Raw genomic sequence first — 20,619 nt, forward strand, 5'->3', positions numbered from 1 at the left:
ATCAACAGAAATAGGTAAGTAGCATTTACATTCCTCACTATAATATTACTCAGATAGTCTTGAATACAGTTGTACCCTGGATGGGCCTTCTCAGTCTCTTTCTTATGTGCACAAGATAAGTTAGAAAAGCATGGATCAAAGTGCCCTAAGGCCTTGCAAACACTAGCAAGTCAATATATTGAGTACCAGTAGCAATAAGTTTAGAACGACGTGGTCCCTTCAGTTCAGGGTACGTAATTACTGCAGAGGGGCTTCCCTGGTGGTGCCAGTCAGTGGTAAAGAACCCACCTGCCAGTGCAGGAGACATAAGAGATGCAGGTTCGATCCTGGGGCAAGAAGATGCTCTGGAGGAGGGCATGACAACCCACTCTAGTTTTATTGCCCAGAGAATCCCATGGACAGAGGAGCCTGGTAGACTACAGTCCATGGGGTCGGGGTTACAAAGAGCCAGACAAGACTGAGGCAACTTAGCGCACACACACACACAAACACAAATTTCAGGTCAGAGGCATCGTTAAATAACAATGGATTTTCAGCAAACGTCAGTTTCTGTTCTAGAATTTCCATTCTTATGCAGGCAGTTAAATTATATTGATGGGTCTTTGCATACCTTTTAAAGAATGAAAATTGGGTGTCTCAGAGTAATAATTTTACATCAGAAAATAATGTCTTACCCTTGATGGCTGCAACCACAGGACCTATTTTTGAAAATCATCCACCTTTATCATTTTATAACCAACCTGGTAATTTGCTAGCAGACAAAGTTGGAGTAGACTGTCAGGACGACTGTGTTCCTGGGTAGCATTACCAATCATGAGTCCTTGAAACTGTGAAATACTATAGTTTAGCCAACACATTACTCAGAGGCAACTAATTAAGTTCAAGGAGCTTCTGGGAGTTCATTACATCATTAGACAAAGTCTCTGAAATCCAGAAGGAATAGCCAGCCCCGGTTCTGATAAATTGCTACCTTAATCCTCCCAGAATTCTGCTGGGGGCTGGGATTCCCAGCTGTCATCTGCCCTAAGGGGTCCTTCCTGATCTCTTTTCCAGAAGAGGCTGACCTTCCCAAGAGGTCCTAGAAACCAGACAAGGGATCTTTCTCTTTGCCTTGCTGTTAGTTGCCTCCCCCTTCAGCAAAACCAAAGCACAGCGTCAGTAAGAGCATCTGTTCACCAGTGGGCTGCTCTGACCGCCTCCTGTCCTCACGGCTCATCTTGGCTGTTGGGGAGATAGTAGTTTATTCAGGAACCTCCCCAGCTCCCGCTTCTTTTACGGTCTTCTTGGGACATGTTATCATGGGGGTAGCATGGGGATTTGGTCCTGGACAGAATTCATCACCCACAAGCCTTAGGCAAATAAATCAGCTTTTGTTTCCTCAACAGTAGAAGACAAGATTAATATCTGCCTTACAAAGATGTCAAGATTAATAGGTCAAGGAACAGAAAGAATCTTGAACAAGGGCCTGGAACCTAGTAGGTTCTCAATAAAGAGTCACAATCATCAGGACTTCGGTGGTTAAAGTTCTGTGCATCCAAAGCAGGGGGCATGGGTTTGACCCCTCACTGGGGAACTAAGCTCCTACCTGCACACAACGCAGCCTAAAAAATAAAATTAAATTAAAAATAAATGATTACTAGTCACTGCCTATCAGAAACTCAAGGGATTTAGATTATTCATATTTTCCTCAATCAGAAATGTGATCTGGTTCTGAGTTCTAGGCCAGAAGAGTCACAAATTGTGGCATAGGAGTTGAGAAACAAGATCAAATAAAACTGTGTGCCTCGATTGATTTTTCCAAAAGCATTTGGAATTTCATCTTTAAAAAAAAATCCTCTTTTTTTTTCTTCCTGTTGTCCTGTTACCTCTTCCAAGCCCCTGAACTTCCAGCTGATCCATGAAATGTTTTTATTATTACTATTTCAAAACTTTGTTTTGTTAAAAATGAATTTATGTTAGTTATTCCACCATACAGCATGTTTTCAATTATACACTGAACCCTAGTCTGTACTTAAAACTTACTGTGATCTTTGTAAACTAATAAACAACCCTTCCACCCACGCCCAAAAACTGCGGTTTCAAATTTCAATTATCATTCACAGGTTCCATCACTGGTCACTGTGAACTTTTTTCACAGCTCTCTGGAAATGTTAAGTTCCTGCTGTTCTGTTAAGGTTGTGTTCTTCATAGAAAAGCTGCAGCTGCGGTCAGAGAAGTGGAGGATCAGATAGCGGGGCTTGGAGCTGTTATCGGGAGCGCTGGCTTTCCTCCTATTTCGAGCCGGTTGATTATCTCCAGACCCTAACGTGCCAAATTCAAGTATGGCTAGCCGACTGCAAAGCCGAAAGATAAACTCTCCTGGAAAAACCGCTCTGGGGCTGACAAGCATGCTTTTCATGCTGCCGAAACGTTGGGGTCGGGGCGTTCATGTTCCGGGCACGCCCGGGGAACCGGGAGGGAGCGGCGGGCGCTGTCTCCCGACCGGGTGACCGCAGCTCGTCCGCGGGAAGCCCGGCATCTGTGAAACCGGCCTCCCGGTGCTTCCAGGCTGTGTTTAGGCGGCGCCGTCTTCATGCCTGCGCCTCCTCTCGTCGGCTTTGAGGAAAACGCTGGGAGCCTGGGAGCGCTGGAACCCCGCCACGTGCTGCGTCCGTGTGCAAACGCGGGAGCCGGGGACCTCAGAGGGCAGGGCATCGGCCAGCGGGCTGTCGGGTTGCGAGCTTCCTGCCCTTCATGCTTCTCCCCCGCCTTTGTTTTTTCAGGTAGTGAAGCCGATTTTAGCTCTTCGAGCAGCACCGGCAGCATCTCGGCTCCTGAGGTCCCCATGTCTGCCGCCGGGAGCAAGCGGTCCTCTTTCTCACGCAAGTAGGCCCGCCTCCAGCTCCCGCTCTGTCCTCGTTAAGACGCGATGCACGGGTGGATTACCTGTCCTTAACTTGTTTTCCTAGACACCTGGCTTTACTGCTGTCCATTTCCGTTTCATGATTCTTCAGTGAATGGGTTTGGGGTTGGTGGCGGTTTTCAGTGATTCACGGTTGTACTTTGCCCAGCCTTACCTGCCGTGGTCACGTGGTTGGCCCCGCGTGCACCCATGCAGGGCTCCCCCTCATCCTGTCCCCGGCTTGGGGAGCCTGCTCCTCCGGCCCCCACCTGTGTGCTCATCTGGGGGTCAGGCTGGCTGTCTCCCACTTCCCACCCAGCCTACCCCTTCTTGAATCTGTCCTCTTGGCGGCAAAGCCTCTGACTTCACCCTTTCTTGCCTCTAGTTGAGCTTTCTTTTTGTGAAAGAAGCATGGTGACCCTCTGGGCCGCCCCCAATATTCACTTGGGGAAGGGGTGAAGAAGGTATAAAGTTCATAGGTCGCGATGCCCCCCCACCTCCCAAAAGAAGAAGTCTAACAAAAATAGTGACCTGTGTGGGCTCTTGGTTGGAATGCCAGCACCACTAGCCCCAGGCCTTGTGGCCCCCCAGCACATTGTTCAGCTTCTCTATGCCTGAGTGTCCTCATCTGGAAAGTAGGGTAACAGTCATACCCACATTGTAGGGTTTATTTGTTGTTGTTTAGTTGCTGAGTCGTGTCTGATTCTTTTGTGACCCCATGGACTGGAGCCTGCCAGGCTCCTCTGTCCATGAGATTTCCCATGCAAGAACACTGAAGTGGGTTGCCATTTCCTTCTCCAGGGGATCTTCCCGATCCCAGGTATGGAACCCACATCTCCTGCTTTGGCAAGCAGGTTCTTTACTGCTGAGCCACCTCGGAAGCCCTGTAGGGTTTATAGTTAGGGTTAAATTAGTTAATGGAGTGAAGTGTGTTTACTTGTTTGAAGCACAGTAAACATCAGCACATGTTTGCCATCGGTGCTGTTTGGATTGGGGGAGAGAAGGACCATGAGGAAAAAGGGGGCCACCGTTCACATTTGGTGGGACAGGCTGTCAGCCCCAGGATTCTCTGCTGCCATCTGCAGCTTCATTTATTAAATTAGAATTTATTGAGCATCTATTATGAGGCAGTTTCTAGAGATATGGCAGTAAACAAAACTTAGGAAAACTATATTCGTTCTAGGAGAGAAAGATAATGCATGTAAATAATATAAATATTTTTTTAAAAACATGCAGAAAAAGGATACAGAGACCCACAGTGTGTGGTATATTCTGAACAGGCTGGTTCTGGGAGACTCTGTGATGAGGTGAGCTCTGGGCAGGGACCTGAACAAAGCAATGGAGTGAGTCACATGACCCTGGGAGTGATTGGTCCCTTGACTGCCCTGGGCCACAGTGTCCAAATGTGTAAGAAGGAGGTTGGACCACATGATTCTTAAAGTCCCTTTTCTGGAGAAAAGCTGTTTAGTTTCTAACTGCTTGCATTTCCAGGACTGAGCAAGCAAATGTTTCCCACTTCTCTTGGGTGAGCAGAAGATGTAGCTAATATTTATAAAGGGATCTGAGGCCCACAGTGCAGAGTTTTATTGTTAAAAACAAAACTGAAGCCAGAGAAACTTGTAACTAAATAGTGAAGTCTGCAGTGAAGAACAATTGTTCTATCTCCAAATACCATGTAATTTGGAAATAAAGTGCCTCTGGGATCACAGGATGAGGATATAAACATTCTCTGTACAGATCAGATGTGGCTTGCTCTGAGAATAAGCCATTTACCTCACCCATTCAAGGCATTAGCACATACCCATGGTGCAAGGCATCAAAGGACAGAGAAGCGAAAGAAGAACTGGCCTGAAGAGAAAACCAATTTTAATAAGCATCTCAAAGGGATTTGAGTCTGTCGTTAAATTCCAAGGTAATGTCAGGTGTACTGACTGACTTAGAGAAAATATTCTAGTCTGGAACCCATGAATTCCCTCAGTGATGAAAAATTGATGTTTTGAACATAAAATAGCTTAATATAATTATGTGCAAATCAGATATATACTTAATAGACAGGAAATTGAAATAGGCAAGTGTTCTGTTCATTATGCTCACTTTTTAAAAATCTGACCCAGGCACAGACAGAGCACCATCAGTAGATTTCTGGGATGGAATGGTGTGGGTGTTTCACGTAATCTGTGTGTTCTAAAGGACCATGTGTTGAGGACAACTCTGGATGGGCTGGTTCAGTTCAGTTTAGTTCAGTTGCTCAGTCGTGTCCCACTCTTTGCGACCCCATGGATAGCAGCATGCCAGGCCTCCCTGTCCATCACCAGCTTCTAGAGCTTATTCAAACTCATGTCCATTGAGTCAGTGATGCCATCCAACCATCTCATTCTCTGTCGTCCATTTCTCCTCCCACCTTCAATCTTTCCCGGTATCCACACTAAACTTTTAAAGAGCTTATGATCCTTTTGGACTTCCCAGGGGGCGGTAGTGGTCAAGAACCCGCTTGCCAATGCAGGAGTTATAAGAGAAGCAGGTGCCATCACTGGGTCAGGATCCCCTGGAGGAGGGCATGGCAACCCACTCCAGTACTCTTGCCTAGAGAATCCCATGGACAGAGGAGCCTGGTGGGCCACAGTCCATGGGGTGGCAAAAATTCAGCTACAACGGAAGTGACTTAGCACGCAGCACATCCCTGCATTAAAATCGAGGCATCTCAGCACTCAACCACCAGGGAAGTCCTGAAGAGAATATTTTTGACAGGTAATTTCACAAAGGAAATGGCAACCCACAGAGGAGTCTGGCAGGCTGCAGTCTATGGGGTCGCTGCATGACTGAAGGACTAACACTTTCACACTTCACAAACAAAACTTGGAAGATTTACAAACGACCTCCTCTTAGAAGAAGCCAACTCACTGGTCTTTCTGAGAAATTCTCTTTCTTAAACCAAAACTCTAATCTGACTAGAGGCACCTAGAAGTGAAAAAAAAAAAAACAAACTCAGTATTTGGAGTCAGATGGACCTGGGTTTGACTTGAGCATCTATCATTTATTAGGTACAAGAAACACCCAGAGCTCCCAGCTTCAGTTTCCTGTTCTGGAAAATGGGGTGATGATGGTATTTACCTTCCTGATTTAAATGAACTGAGAGATCTTTGTTACCCTATGGACTAGCCCACCAGGCTCCTCTGTCCATGGGGATTCTCCAGAAAAGAATAGTGGAGTGGGATGCCATGCCCTTCTCTAAGGGCTCTTCTTGACACAGGGATTGAATCTGTGTCTCTTACGTCTCCTGTATTGGCCGGCAGTTTCTTTACCACCAGCGCCACCTGGGAAGCCTCTTAACACAGTGCCCAGAACTCAGGAAAAGAGTCATTAGATGGTTATTTTTAGTCAGTAGTGATAAAAATAATACTAATGAATGGGCAACATGCTGGTGCTGCTGTGGCCGATGGTGGTGGTGGTGGCGATGGTGATTATCATATCAGTTTGCTCAGGCTGTTATAACAAAAACACAGACTGAGGCACTCTAAACAGCAGAGATCCACTTTCCACTATTGTGGAGGCTGGAAATCCAAGATCAAGGTGTTGGCAGGACTGGCTTCTTGCGGTGGCCCCTCTCCTTGACTTGTAGATGCCCATCTCGTCCTTCTTTCCTCACATAGTCTTTTCTCTGTGTCTGTGTCCAAATTCCCTCTTCCTATAAGCACACTAGTCAAATTGGATTGAGGCCCACCCTAGCACATTGTTTTAACAGAAATACCCTTTTTAAAGCCCTATTTCCAAATACAGTCACATTCTTAGGTGCTGGGAGTCAGAGCTTCCACCTGTGAATTGGAGGGGGACACTGTTCAACCTGTAACAATGATGATGAAGATGGTGAGGGCAAGGGTGAGGATGTTACCTGAAGGAAAGGGCAAGGGCTGGGGAAGGGAGATTTCCCTGGGCACCTTATGAGGATCCCGTCTTCACCTCCCTGTTTCTCTCATCTCCAGTTACTGGTTCAGGTTTGCAGGAAGGGGCATGGGGTAGCAGAATTCTCTTGTCTCTGTGGACTGCATTCGTCTTGTCCACCAAACCAAGGGACTTGGGGAGGGCTAGGAAGGAGGCATCAAATTTGCCTGTGCACGGCCTTGACAAGTATGGAATCCTGCTTTTCCATTGAAATGTTTTTTTGGTTTTTTTTTTTCTTATCATCATCCATGATGAGTTTGAACCCACATAAGTTAGCATTTGAACTAAACTAAATGTAAGGGATAGAATTGATCATTTAAGGCATGCAGTTTCTTTTTTAAATGTTAGCTCTTAGAAACAGTCTAGTAACTCATTTCCTGAAATATATTTCAAGACTCAATTGTACTTGAGTAGTGTTTGATAGCTTGAAGAGTTTTTGCTTTTTTTTGTATAGCAGACGAGTTCTTACAAAATCCTCACCTTATTTAATTTGTATGTCACTAATCATACATCTTAGTGCAAGCACCAAACTAAAGAAGTTGGTGGCGAATTCTTCAGGTTAATAACCACATACCTAGCCAGTAGCTAGTATACCTGTTTACAAACCTAAAACAATATATTCCATTTGTGGAAAGCTGGAGACATATCTGTAGAGTTAAGAGGCCTGGATTTAAATCCCAGTTGAGTTGTGAGTTCTTGGACCAGTTCTTTTCTTTTTTCCCCTGCTTGCTTGTGTGCTAAGTTGCTTCAGCCGGGTCCAGCTCTTTGTGACCCCTTGGAGTGTAGCCCGCCAGGCTCTTCTGTCCGTGGGATTCTCCAGGCAAGAATACTGAAGTGGATTGCTATGCCCTCCCCAGGGGATCTTCCCAACCTAGGGATAGAAAATGAGTCTCTTTCATCTCTTGCATTAGCAGGCGAGTTCTTTACCACTAGCATCACCTAGAAAGCCCTTTCCCCCCTGCTGAGCTTCATTTATTTCTCATAACTTGAGTACTTCCCATACTTCACGTAATATAAAAAAGAAAGTGATCATCTGACTAGCCTTACTGTCATAAATCTTATTGCTGTGATGGTCAAAGTTAAGCGAAACAGTGTTCATAAAACCCTTGCAACAGAGCGTGGGTTGCAGAAGGTTCTTGGTGAAGATTTCCCTGGATCAACATGAGGGGTACCGCTTTACTTTTTCTCCTAACTTGTAATGGTTAACCCTCCACATTTCTCATAGCCACATGAAAAATAGTCAGGCCAGTTGGTGCCAGACTTAGAAGTAAAGCAGAGAGAAGCACCTCCCAAGCCAGAGAACATGTTCTTTCCTGCCCCGCCCCTACCAGAGTTGCTGAAGTTGGTTTGTCACAAAGCCATCAGCCCATCTGTTCCATATAAAGTGTCCCCTTTCACAAAAAAGAGGAGGCAGAGTCCATTTGGATGATTTCAAAAGGAAAGAACTTTTTAACTTTAGAATTTCATGATGTTTCATTTATATGTGATTTACTGGGTTGAGTGCTAGTTCAAATTGTATTAGATTTTAAGTAATTGCAATTTTGGAGCCAAGTAGACCCCAAGTGCACACACTTATACTGACATTCATTTGTGTTTCTTAGTGAGATGTGTCTGTTGGATACACTTGCAGTCAAAATCGCAAAGAGAGACTGTCAAAAAGCAGCCCTGCTCTATGAAGAGTATCGTCTTCCCTTTTATTTCCTTGTAACGTCATCAAGATATATTGCTGACATAGATGTACTATCCTATTTAAGTAATTTCTACATTCTTAAGATGCTTCCTTACACTGCGTTGTTGTTGTTTAGTCACTGTGTCCGACTCTTTGCGACCCCATGGACTCTAGTCCGCCAGGCCTCTCTGTCTATGGGATTTCCCAGGCAAGAATACTGGAGTGGGTTGCCATTTCCTTCTCCACAGGATCTTCCTGACCCAGGGATCAAACTCATGTTTCCTGCATTGGCAGGCAGATTCTTTACCACTGAGCCACCAAGAAAGCCCATTCCTTACACTGTTTTGTATATATGTGTACTCAGTCATGTCCAACTCTTCACAACCCCATGGACTGTAGCCCGCTAGGCTCCTCTGTCCATGGAATTCTCCAGGCATGAATACTGGAGTTTGTTGCCATTTCCTTCTTCAGGGGATCTTCCCAACCCAGGGATAAGACCCACATCTCTTGCATCTCCTGCATTGACAGAGCAGATTCTTTACCACTGTGCCACCTGGGGAGCCCCATTCCTAACACTAGGGAGTGTCAAATCTATGGAACTAGATTAACAGGAAAGTTCAAACAAGATTATCCAAAAATAGTACCTTGCAGTTGAATTGCCCTTAACAGCTTATCCAGTGTATTCAACATGCATTCTTTATTTCCACATCACCTCTGTGAAAGTTATCATATCTCCCCAGTAGTAAGTGGCTTACTTGCTAAGTTCCTAGTAAGTGGCAGTGCCAGGACTTCAACCCAGTTTATTCACTTAGCAGTCATTTAGAGAGAACCTACCTGTGCTGGGAGGTAGTGGGGATGTAAGAGCACAAGCTATATTTCTGCCCTTAGGACGCCCTAGTCTGGTGGGAAGGAGTGACAAGCCCACCATGCTGATGCACTGTGATAAGTTCCATGGTGAAGTCTGCACAGCGGGGTGGGAAGCACCAGGGGATGGCAACTACACCAGCCTAGAAAAGGAAGAGTCCAGAGAAGGCTGCTTGGAGAAGGTTCCCATCCATCTTGAAGTAGGAGGTATCCAGAGGCTCAGAGCAGGGAGCAAAAGAACTTCTAGATAGAGAAAATAAGTTCAAAATTGAAAGGATGATGAAGAGCATGGACCACGAGGAAATTAAATTGTCTGGAATGCAGGGGAAGGGGGGAAGAGGGGCAGAGAGAGGATGGGTTGAATGTGGTGGTGTGGGGATGGGATCAGACCTTGTCAGCTGTATTAAGGAGTCTGGATGTTTTTCTGGAAGCTGAATGGCTTTGAGGAGGCCAGTGACACTCAAGTTGCACGCTGGAAAAGCTGCTTTCACTACAGGGACAGCCTCCTTGCTGAGAGGGCAAGACAAGAGGCAGGGAAAGAAAAGGGGTAATATTTCAGCAGTTCAATGATAAAGGCTTTCGTGCTAAGTCATTGGGGGCTTCCCAGGTGGCTCAGTGGTAAAGAACCCACCTGCCAATGCCAATACAGGAGATGTGGGTGCCATCCCTGGGTTGGGAAGATCCCCTGGAGGAGGAAATGGCAACCCATTCTAGCATTCTTGCTGGGAAATCCTATGGACAGAGGAGCCTGGTGGGCTTCAGTCCACAGCATCCAAAAGAGTGGGACACAACTCAGCAACTAAAAGAACCACAAGTCATTGGGAGTAGAAAGAAAAAGAAAACATATAGGTGGTTAAAATTATAGATGATACATTTATGTGGGTTGTATTTATCTGTCCTGGTTTTTCCTTCTTCCTTATGGGCAAACTCCTTCTCCCTGCTCCTCCGAATGATCCACCCCAGTTTTCTGACCCAACATGAACAAAACCCGAATATTTTAAAGTAGAAACAGGTATATTGAAATAGACGCCACATCTTTAAAACAGCCTCTGAAACGAAACTAAACCAAAGCAACCTTTTACATGGTTTGTGTTCTTAGCAGGCAGCTGGGTTTAATCCAAAACAAGCTTTATGGTCAGAAACTATTTGAAAGAACAGCAGAGGGAGGGAGCCCTGTGCTGACAACACAGGAGAGAAGATATCTCGGGCAGGTGGGAAGAAGGCGCTTATAAAGCCAAGTTGCTCTAATCATTACAGGGTTGACCCCTTTCAACCCTATAGGTTGGATTTCCTCGGTGGTGACTAGGTTTAAGAAGGAATAGAACGTTCGCACTTGGGTATTCCCGGCCCCAGGGATTCTAACAAGCTTCATGCTTCTCTCCCAGTCGAGGTCCCCACGGGCGGAGCAATGGAGCTTCGTCCTACAAGTCTGGCAACAGCCCACCGTCCCCGCGGGAGAAGGACCTTCTGGCCATGCTTTGCAGGAACCAGCTGAGTCCCGTGAACATCCACCCCAGTTATGCGCCTTCTTCCCCCAGCAGCAGCAACTCCGGCTCCTACAAAGGAAGTGACTGTAGTCCTGTCATGAGGTGAGTGCCGTCTGTCTCCAGACCCATGGTTCTTAGTTCGTCCTACTTGTAAGCTTCTCTTTAAGAAAAAAAAAAAACATATATATATAAAACTCGTGATGGCTTCCCTGGTGGCTCAGTGGTAAATAATTCTGCCTGCCAAGTAGGAGAGTCAGGTTCGATTCCTGAGTCGGGAAGATCCCCGGGAGGAGGGCATGGCAACCCACTCCAGTACTCTTGCCTGGCCAATCCACCAGGACAGAGGAGCCTGGTGGGCTACAGTCCATGGGGTCGCAAAGAGCCGGACACGACTGAGAGACTGAGCGTGCATGCATCCAGCTCTCAACCCCCTGCCTTGTTCTGCAATATGACATATCTCTTTCCTTTCCCCGCACTCAGTAACAGTCCTTCAAGGGCTGCTGCAGGAAGGACAGGAGCCACAGTTTCTAATAAGGTTCAGCAGTCCCAGGAATTACTGGCTAGGCAGGAGAAATGGCCCAGCAGCAGTAGGACAGTCCTACGCATTTCCCTGCAAATGGGGAAGGGTCATTCGTGTGTTTGCTGGTTCATTCAAACACCAGATGTTTATTGAGGACCACGCTGTGTCCAGTGCTGTGTGAAGCACTGGGAACAGAGCCATGAACAACAGAGGTCCCTGTGCTGATGCCCAGAGGAGAAGAAAAACAGTAGCCATCTACTGACAGAAATGCATTAGGATTATTCTGCAAATACCTGTCATTCTATGTAAAAGCTGGGAACTGGGAATTCCCTGGTGGTCTAATGGTTAAAGACTTTGCCTTCCAGTGCAGGGGAGTGCGGGGTCAGTCCCTGGTCAGGGAGCTAGGATCCCACATGCCTTGCAGCCAAAACATAAAAACAGAAGCAATACTGTAATGAATTCAATAGTGACTTTTAAAATGGTCTGCATAAAAAAAAAAGTCTTAAAAAAAGGTGGACACGGGATCCATTTGGCAGGGTCAAAGGAGGCCTCTCTGAAAAAGCAAAATTGAAATGAGATCTGAAGGTCAAGCAAGGAATGAATTAGTCCCTGGAAGGCATGAGGTTGCAGAAAAAAGGAACTGCACATCCAGATGGGCCCTAGCAGGCCAGTTGGGAACTGGATGCTGGGCACGGGCCATCTTGGATGGAGCGTAGGCTCAGGGCCAGCAGGGCGAATGCGGGGGCTTGGCGCGGGTCCTGAATTGGGGAAGAAGCTGCCAGCCCTCCTTCTTCCGTCTTCCTCCTCCAGGGCGTCCAGGTCTCATAGTCAGCTCTCTTAGAGCAGGAGGGATGCCCCGCTCTCGGCCAGGCCTGACAGGGGCCAGGTTCCAGTGAAGGAAGCTTCACAGAACACTGGACGCCTCTCTTACAAACCCTATCTGATGCGAGTAGACCAGCCCTTTTCCCTTCAAAAGAAGGAAACCTTCCACCACATCAGCACACTCACATCAGGGACTGATATCAGAACAATCTGAATTCAACCAACAACAATCAAGATCTTTAGGCAAGTGGCACATTGTGTGGAACCAAGGTCATCTCGCTCCCTTCCTGCCCCCACTCATTGTCCTTTAACATAACAGCCTCTTACTCTGAACTGACTGGCGGGTCTCTGGACAATTGTGCTTTATTTTACAGGAGATCGTCCCTAAGCCACAGAAAATCTCCCACTCCTGGCCCCACCCCTTTGACAAAGCCCCGCCCCCAATCTTCCCAGTTATGCGCAGTCCTAAGAGTGGCAGGTGGATGACTGTCCCCCTTCTGAAGTGAAGGGAAGAGAAGTGAAAGTCGCTCAGTCATGTCTGACTCTGCGACCCCATGGACTGTGTAGCCTGCCAGGCTCCTCTGTCTACGGAATTTTCCAGGCAAGAACACTGGAGTGGGTAGCTGTTCCCTTCTCCAGGGGATCTTCCCAACTCAGGGATTGAACCCAGTTCTCTCCCGCATTGCAGGCGGATTCTTTACTGTCTGAACCAGCAGGGAAGCCCAAGAAGACTGGAATGGGTAGCCTATCCCTTCTCCAGGGGATCTTCCCAACCTAGGGATCAAAGTGAGGCCACTCACTGTTCGGCTTTAAGATCCCAGCACACAGCTGCCGTTTCTTCTCAAGCTGTTTAAGCTGTGCCTTGACTTTTCTTTATAGAAAAAGTAATATTTCATTTACTTGGATTGTTTTAGGCGGTCCGGAAGGTACATGTCCTGTGGTGAAAACCATGGCGTCAAACCCCCAAATCCAGAGCAGTACTTGACCCCTCTGCAGCAGAAAGAGGTTACGGTGCGACACCTGAAGACCAAGCTCAAGGAGTCTGAGCACCGACTGCATGAGAGGTGAATGCGCATTCCTTGCACGCTGTGGTTTAGAACGCTTTCTTTTTCCATAAAGTGAACTGTGAACCCATGCTATAGAAAAGAAGAAAAATGACTTCATTTAATTTTTGTCGTATTTCTTAAATCAGTCTCTCAGAAGAGTCATTTGATAATCCTGAGTGATTTGACTCTTTCAGGAGTTCAGGGAACCCTCCTGGGTTGGAAGGGACCCTCCGCTTTTTCTGGGTGTGCCTAGCTTTGACGTGAAGAGCTGGGTGTGTGCGGAGCTATTTTTAAAGGACAGAACACTTGCGGGAACAATGCCTACTCCCAGTAGAGTGGGTCACACACAGTTGGCCCCTATGAAGCCCTGTTTATCTGTGTCAGAGTAGATGGCCCTGTGTATTGTGATTCCTGCAAGCTATTTCTGTGCTGAAGGAAAAGGTTCATTATTCTTGGCCAAGTGTTAACGGTAATTTAAAAAAAGAAAAACAACAGCCCAAGCTTAAGAGATCTTATCTCACAGGGAAAAGACCTTTGACGTCTTGAGACAGGCCAGATTTTCTGCCTGTGATGGTTTTCTCGTTGGTTTTTCTGAGAGCTCTGACCAGGGTTGACCGTGACATGAGTCAGATCCTACTTTCTGGAAGTCTTGGTTTATGTTTTGAGGAATCTTTGGGACAGTTTGAATCTCTGAGAGGGAGGTGTGGAAAGGCAGTGAAACTAGAGAATAGTTAAACCTAAACTTAAAGAAGCAATACATACAACAGCTCTTCAAGTATTTCAGGATCCTGACTATGTGGTCTTGTCATATTTACTGAGAGAATGAGGACATACATTTATATTGACTAGGAAGAAACTGTATGTAAGGAAAAAAATTTTTTGACAAATATCTAGAAATACTGTCCTGTGAAGAAACTAAGCATTCCCTTCAGTGTAGGATGAATCTAATGTCATCTTGCCTGAGAAGAGAGAGAATTATCAACATTTCATAAAGTCCTTGCAACATGTAAATTTTTATGATTTAAAAAAAATTTAAGTCATCATTGGAATATGATCAGAACTGTTTTGCAATGCTAAAGCTTATCAGTCTGGCTTCTGCCTTTGACACATAATTAAAAGTGATATGGACTTTCCTTCCACAAATTATTTTGTGGACATACAAAAGAATAGGCTATGGAGATTAAAGCAGGCTAAGAGACTCCAATGTGTTCTAATAAAATAATTTCCAATATTAAGTACAGGACTGCCTCGGAGATATTGCAGGTTTGGTTCCAGACCACTGCAATAAAGCAAATTGCTATAAAGAGAGGTATATGAAATTTTTCACTTCTTAACACATATAAAAGTTGTTTTACTACACTAGAGTCTATTAAGTGTGCAATAGCATTATACCTAAAAAAAATGTACAAACCTTAATTTAAAAATATCCTAATTGCTAAAAAATGCTAACCAGTGTCTGACAAAGCAGGGTTGCCACAAACCTTCAATTTGTAAAAGACATAGTATCTACAAAGCATGATAAGGCAAAGTGCAATAAAACTAGTCTGTCTGTATTAAACAGAAGATAATGCTTGAAAGATGGCTCAGACCATAAAGAATATGCCTGCAATGCGGGAGACCTGGGTTCAATCCCTGGGTTGGGAAGTCTTCCTGGAGGAGGGCATGGCAACCCACTCCAGTATTCTTGCCTGGAGAATCCCCATGGACAGAGGAGCCTGGTGGACTACAGTCTATGGAGTCACAAAGAGTCAGACACGACTGAATAACTAAGCAGGATGCTTGAAAAAGGAGAGAAAAACAATCATAGCAAAATGTTTATTCTGATTCTAGTTACTGTTATTATTTTAGCTATTTTACAATTAAAGGGGGGCAGTTCTGGGCTAATACCTTCAAAAGAAAGAAAAAAAATCGAAACCTACGTAGCCTGTATGTTTCCGGTGGAAAAGCATGGGCTCCAGGCGGGGTGTCAGAGTTGGCCTTTTTTATTTATTTTTTTTTTCTGAGCCTCGCTTGTCTTCCGGCTCTAGGGAGAGTGAGATCGTGGAGCTGAAGTCCCAGCTGGCCCGAATGCGCGAGGACTGGATCGAGGAAGAGTGCCACCGGGTGGAGGCCCAGCTGGCCCTCAAGGAGGCCCGGAAGGAGATCAAGCAGCTCAAACAGGTCATCGAAACGATGCGGAGCAGCCTGGCCGATAAAGACAAAGGCATTCAGAAATATTTTGTGGACATCAACATTCAGAACAAGAAGCTGGAGTCGCTCCTCCAGAGCATGGAGATGGCGCACAGCGGCTCGCTGAGGGACGAGCTGTGCCTCGACTTCCCCTGTGAGTCCCCGGAGAAGGGCTTGGTCCTTGGCGCGGCCTTGGGGCCGACGGAGGATGCTCTGTCTTCGGAGGAGCCGGCCACGGAGGAAGGGGCCGACAGCGAGCTGCTGGGGGCAGACGGCGCGGCCCCCGTCGAGGATGTGTTGGAGGAGCTGGTGACAGGCGCCATCCCGGAGCCGGAGCTGCCCGGCGCCGAGGTCGTGGCGCTGGGCGGCGAGGCAGCGGCGGTGGGCCGCGGAGGGCGCCGCGCAGTGGCGGAGCGGGCGGTGCAGACCGACGTGGTGCCCTACAGCCCGGCCTTCTCCGAGCTCCTCCGGCACGTACTCCGGCTGCAGGACCCCTGTCCCTCCTCCAGCGCCGCGACCCCCGACGAGGAGTCCGGGGACGACTCGACCGATAGCTTCCCGGAGCCCATCTCCGCCTTCGTGGTCGATTTAACTCCCCGGAATCCCAACTCGGCCATCCTTTTGTCTCCTGTGGAGACCCCGTCCCCCGAGGCGCGTGGGAACCGCCTCATGAGAGAGCTGGATTTTGCGGGCTCGGAAGCAGCGGCGGCGGAGGAGGTGAGGCCAGACGGCCCGGGCCCACTGGCCCGCGCGGGGGGCATCGCCGGGCGCTACTGGAGCCGCAGCTTCCTGGTGGATCTGCTGGCCGTGGGGGCCCCCGTGGTCCCCACCGTGCTGTGGGCGTTCAGTACTCAGAGGGGGGGCACGGATCCCCTGTACAACATCGGGGCCCTGCTGCGGGGCTGCTGCGTGGTGGCCCTCCACTCGCTCCGCCGCACCACCGAGCACATCAAAACCTAAAGAGACGATGTGGCTTCGGGGGGGGTGGGCCCGCCTGCCCCCGCCCGGTGCCGAGCGGTGTCCGGTGGAAAAGCCGCGGGGTCCACCGGTGGCTGGCCTGGTTCTGTCGTTCTTTGCTCCTCGGTATTTGATTTGCACTATATTTAGTTGAAAGCCTGTTCCCTGTTGAAAACCGGAGGTATCTTCAAAGGCCTGGAGGCCTGGTTCGAGTCAATGTCCCACCGGTGTGATAGAGAAAGCATGTTCGTGACCCTGCCCTTGTCGTCCGAGGTGCCCGTGCTTATTATCCTAGTGGTTCAGGAAGAGAAAATGCAGAGTTTGCACTTTCAAGACAGCTTCTGGAAGGCTGGCATGCTATCTCCTTGCTTCGCTTTGTGCCGTTCTTCAAAAATGTGTAATTGTTAACAGCATTCCAATGGTCTTGTGCATAGCAGGGGACTGTAACCAAAAATAAAAATGTATTTGTGTAATGGGTTCGAAGAAGTCTTGAATAGCTCTTTAGTGTCTTACTTGGGGTTGATAAGGTTTGAGTGTTTGCAGTTGTTTATTTTTAACTAAATGTAGCTCCAGAGTCTGAAATGGCTTGTGTGTTCCTAAACCTGGTAATTGATGAAACTGTATGTAAGGTTTACATTGTATTAACTTATTTTTCACTTATTCTATATAGTGTTTTGTTGAAAATCGTTTGTAACCACACACTTCAGCATGATAAAATAAAGATTAGTGTTTCCATTGAAATAAATGTTCTATCCTCCTATAAAATAACTCTCTGTGATTTTACTTCTGCATGTGACAAGAAAGACTATATGGATGGCACACCCTTCCATCTTTAATAGTTGGAGCTGTAAAAGTGGAATTAAATGATAAAGAGGGGGAAATAATTGTTCAAAAAAGGTGAGGACTGCCCACTCTATCTTTTAAAAAGCATTCTTTTCTGGGCTTCCCTGGTGGCTCAGTAGTAAAGAATCTGAGACATGGGATCGATCCCTGATCTGGGAAGATCCCACATTCCGTGGAGCAGCTAAGTCCATGTACAACTGTTGAGCCTGTGCTCTAGAGCCTGGAAACTGCAACTACTGAGCCGAAGCCCCATAACTACCGAAGCTCGAGAGCCCTAGAATCCCGTGCTCTGCAACAAGAGAAGCCCCTGCAAGGCGAAGCCCAAGTACTGCAGCGCAACTGTAGAGCAGCCCCTGCTTGCCACAACCAGAGAAATGTGTGTGAACAATGAAGACCCAGCACAGCCAAAAGTAGAAACAAATGAAAACTACAATTAAAAAATGTTTACAAAGCATTATTTCTGAGTAAAAGTAGCTTTGATTGTCTGCTCTGAAGTTATCTGGACACTTGTTTGCCCCCATGTTGGGTTGGCCACAAAGTTGTTCATGTTTTTTCATAAGATATAACAGAAGAAACTAATCGAACTTTTGGCCAACCCTGTACTTACTCAGGTATACTGAGTGTTTTCAGGAATTTGGGTTGATGTTGTTTGAAAGCATGCTAGGGGTTCAGAGATGGAGGAGATACCGCACCATTTGGCTCCTGCCCTTGAGTAATAGGGTAAGGGTGGGTGGCTGGAAGGGATGAGATAGTGTCAAATCTGTATTATTTCATTTGTTCTTTACACCAGCCTTGAGAGGTGGGTATTATTCTATTTTACAGTTAAGGGAGCTGAGCCTTAAAAGAGGTAAATTGCTCAGAATGTCATCATTGATCTCTAGAAGCCAAGGTTTCAAGTGTGCAAAGCACATGCCTTTTCCACTTTGCACACGAAGGGAAGAGACTGGAGAATATCCTAAGTTTTCACTCAGAAACAATTCTTCCATGGCACTTAATCAGCTTTGTGGGCTAAGTCGCTTCAGTCACGTCTGACTCTTTGCGACCCCATGGTCACATGTAGCCCACCAGGCTCCTCTGTCCATGGGATTCTCCTGGCAAGAATACTGGAGTGGGTTGCCATGCCGTCAGACATACTATATTTTTGCTGACTATGTCTTAGTGCCCATCGCCCCCACTAAGATATTAGGGATCTGTTCTGTTTTATTCACAGATAAATGTCAAGAACTTAGAACAGTAGGCGGCACATAGTAGGGAGTTCTAATCAGAGCTGTTGAATGAATTCATCAAACAAATACTTATTGGGTGCTCTCATCCTAGACACCTTGCTAGGTCTATTATCAATAGTGAAGGGGACAGACAAGGATTCTGCCCTCAGGGAGCTTACATTCTATCTGTGAAAGACACAGAACATGCCATCGGATGAACAAGGTAACTGAATAATGGCAAGCGCTTCCAAGAAAATAAGATGTTTTGACCAAGAGGTTTGGGGGTAAAGGCAAGGAACACATATCTGAAGAAATACCAACAATGTTAGTATTAATGGATGAAAGAGAGCCAATCAGTGAAGATATGGGAGGTAATGTTGCAGAAAGAACAGAGGCAAAGTTCCTGAGGCAGAAAAGGGCTTGATACGTTAGAGGGAAATCAAGGAGGCCAATGTGTCTAAAGCAGAGTGAGGGGGAAAGAGGTGGTTGAGAATTGGAAGACAAGCTAGTTCATACGGGGCCATGCAAACTGTGGGAGGGTTGGTTTGAATTTATTCCCAGAGCAGTGAGAAATATTAACAGACTTTATAGAGGGCAATGATATAATCTGGTTTTTCTCATTCTTTTTTTTTTATAAACTCTGCGTCTGCTCTGTGCAGGATGTACAGGAGCAGGAGTGGCAGCAGGAAGACCGTTGTGATAGTCCGTGTGAGTGATGATGACAATTTGGAGGTAGAAGTGGATATAGAGATTAAGTTGAATGATTAAAGATATATCTTGAAAATAAAACTGATGTGATTTGCTGATAGGTGGAATATGGGGAGGAGATGAGGTAGGGTTTAAGGAAGAGAAATTAAGGATGTCTCACAGGTGTTTGACTTGAACATCTGGCTCAAAAGTGGTGTCATTTACTGAAGATGGAAAAGTTCAAGAGAAATGAGTTTAGAACAATAAATTTGAGATGTCTATTAAATATCTGTGTGGAAATGTCAAGAGAGCAATTGCATGTATGAATGTGAAAATCACAGGAGTCATCAGGACCAGGGTTCTTCAGCGTTCACACACTATGTAAAACCGTGGGATGGATGAAATCATCCAGGGAGAGTGTAAAGAGGAGAAGAAGGCTGGGAACTGAGCCCTGTGGTGCTTCCACATCTAGATAGAGGTAGAGGATGAAGAACCAACAAAACATCTGGAGAGAGGCAGCCCAAAGGCAGGAGGAAAACTTAGTGAAGGCAGGATCCTGAAAACCAAGAGCAGAGAATGGTCAACTGTGTTGAAGTCCTATTGGAAGCTGAGTAGCATGAGAACAGATAGATGTCCACTGGCTTTGACAACTAAGTGACTTAGTGACTGTGGAGATCATTTTCTTTGCAAAAATGGGAATTGAAGCCGGATGGGAGTAGGTTAGAAAATGAATGGAAGAGAGGAAGAATCAGTGTGTGCAGCTAACTTATTTTGAAGTTTTACTGTGAAGAAGAGGAGGGCTGTGGGTAGTAATTATAAGGGGATATGAGTTACAAGGATTTGTTTTATTTTTTCCAATACAGAGAAGAAATAATGTTTGTACACTTTTGTGATTGAGCCAATGAAGAAAGAAACTGATGACCTAGGAGAGAAAGAATTAATTGAAGGAGGGAAGTCCTTGGGAAGTGAGAAGGGACAGGATGGAGCCATGGAGAGAAGTGGGCTGTCTTGGATAGTCAGTCCATTTCTTCTGTGGGACACACACACCTCAGGGACACACGTGGGCTCTCACACAGCACACGCTCAGTAGCAGAGGGACTTGGCGGAAATGAAAGGGAAGCTGTTTCTGGAAGTGAATAATCGGAAGCCTCCCAAAATAATGAACCATGCTGACTCAGGTCCCTTCCTGCAGTCCAGCCCAGACCAACACCTAGATACAGTCATCTTCCTTACAATCCCTCCCTCTGTTGTTTATTTTTTGTCATTGCCAAGTTAAGCATTTTTTTAAAAAATTACAAGAGTGCTTTTGGTATCCATGTGTTGCTACAGAAACGAATAGAACCACATAAACTCAGCACTGTTCTCCTTCATCAGTTCAAGATGGATGGAAAGATGGGTTCTGGTGAAGGAGAATTCTCTATGAACTACAAATGTTTATGTTGATTATCACATTGGAGGCAGCTGATCACAAACAGCAACTTGTTTTGTTGTCTTAATGACCTGTATCTTTTTAAAATGTAAACCAGAAGA

The 20,619-nt window shown here is 46.3% G+C and overlaps 1 protein-coding gene across 7 annotated transcripts in view; it reads left to right on the top strand.

The window, feature by feature from the left end:
• Positions 1 to 17,122, top strand: part of SYBU (syntabulin) — a 122,325-nt gene extending 105,203 nt beyond the window's left edge. For all 7 annotated transcript variants that reach the window (XM_070477241.1, XM_070477239.1, XM_020876371.2 and 4 more), the window contains 4 exons: positions 2,763 to 2,865; positions 10,739 to 10,942; positions 13,097 to 13,246; positions 15,256 to 17,122. In XM_070477241.1, the coding sequence (XP_070333342.1) occupies positions 2,763 to 2,865; positions 10,739 to 10,942; positions 13,097 to 13,246; positions 15,256 to 16,357 (1,559 nt within the window). In that variant the 3' untranslated portion in view covers positions 16,358 to 17,122. The remainder of the gene's footprint in view (positions 1 to 2,762; positions 2,866 to 10,738; positions 10,943 to 13,096; positions 13,247 to 15,255) is intronic.
• Positions 17,123 to 20,619: the final 3,497 nt, after the last annotated feature.

The sequence above is a fragment of the Odocoileus virginianus genome, chromosome 15 (assembly GCF_023699985.2).
Source record: "Odocoileus virginianus isolate 20LAN1187 ecotype Illinois chromosome 15, Ovbor_1.2, whole genome shotgun sequence".
Classification (NCBI taxonomy): Eukaryota; Metazoa; Chordata; class Mammalia; order Artiodactyla; family Cervidae; genus Odocoileus; species Odocoileus virginianus.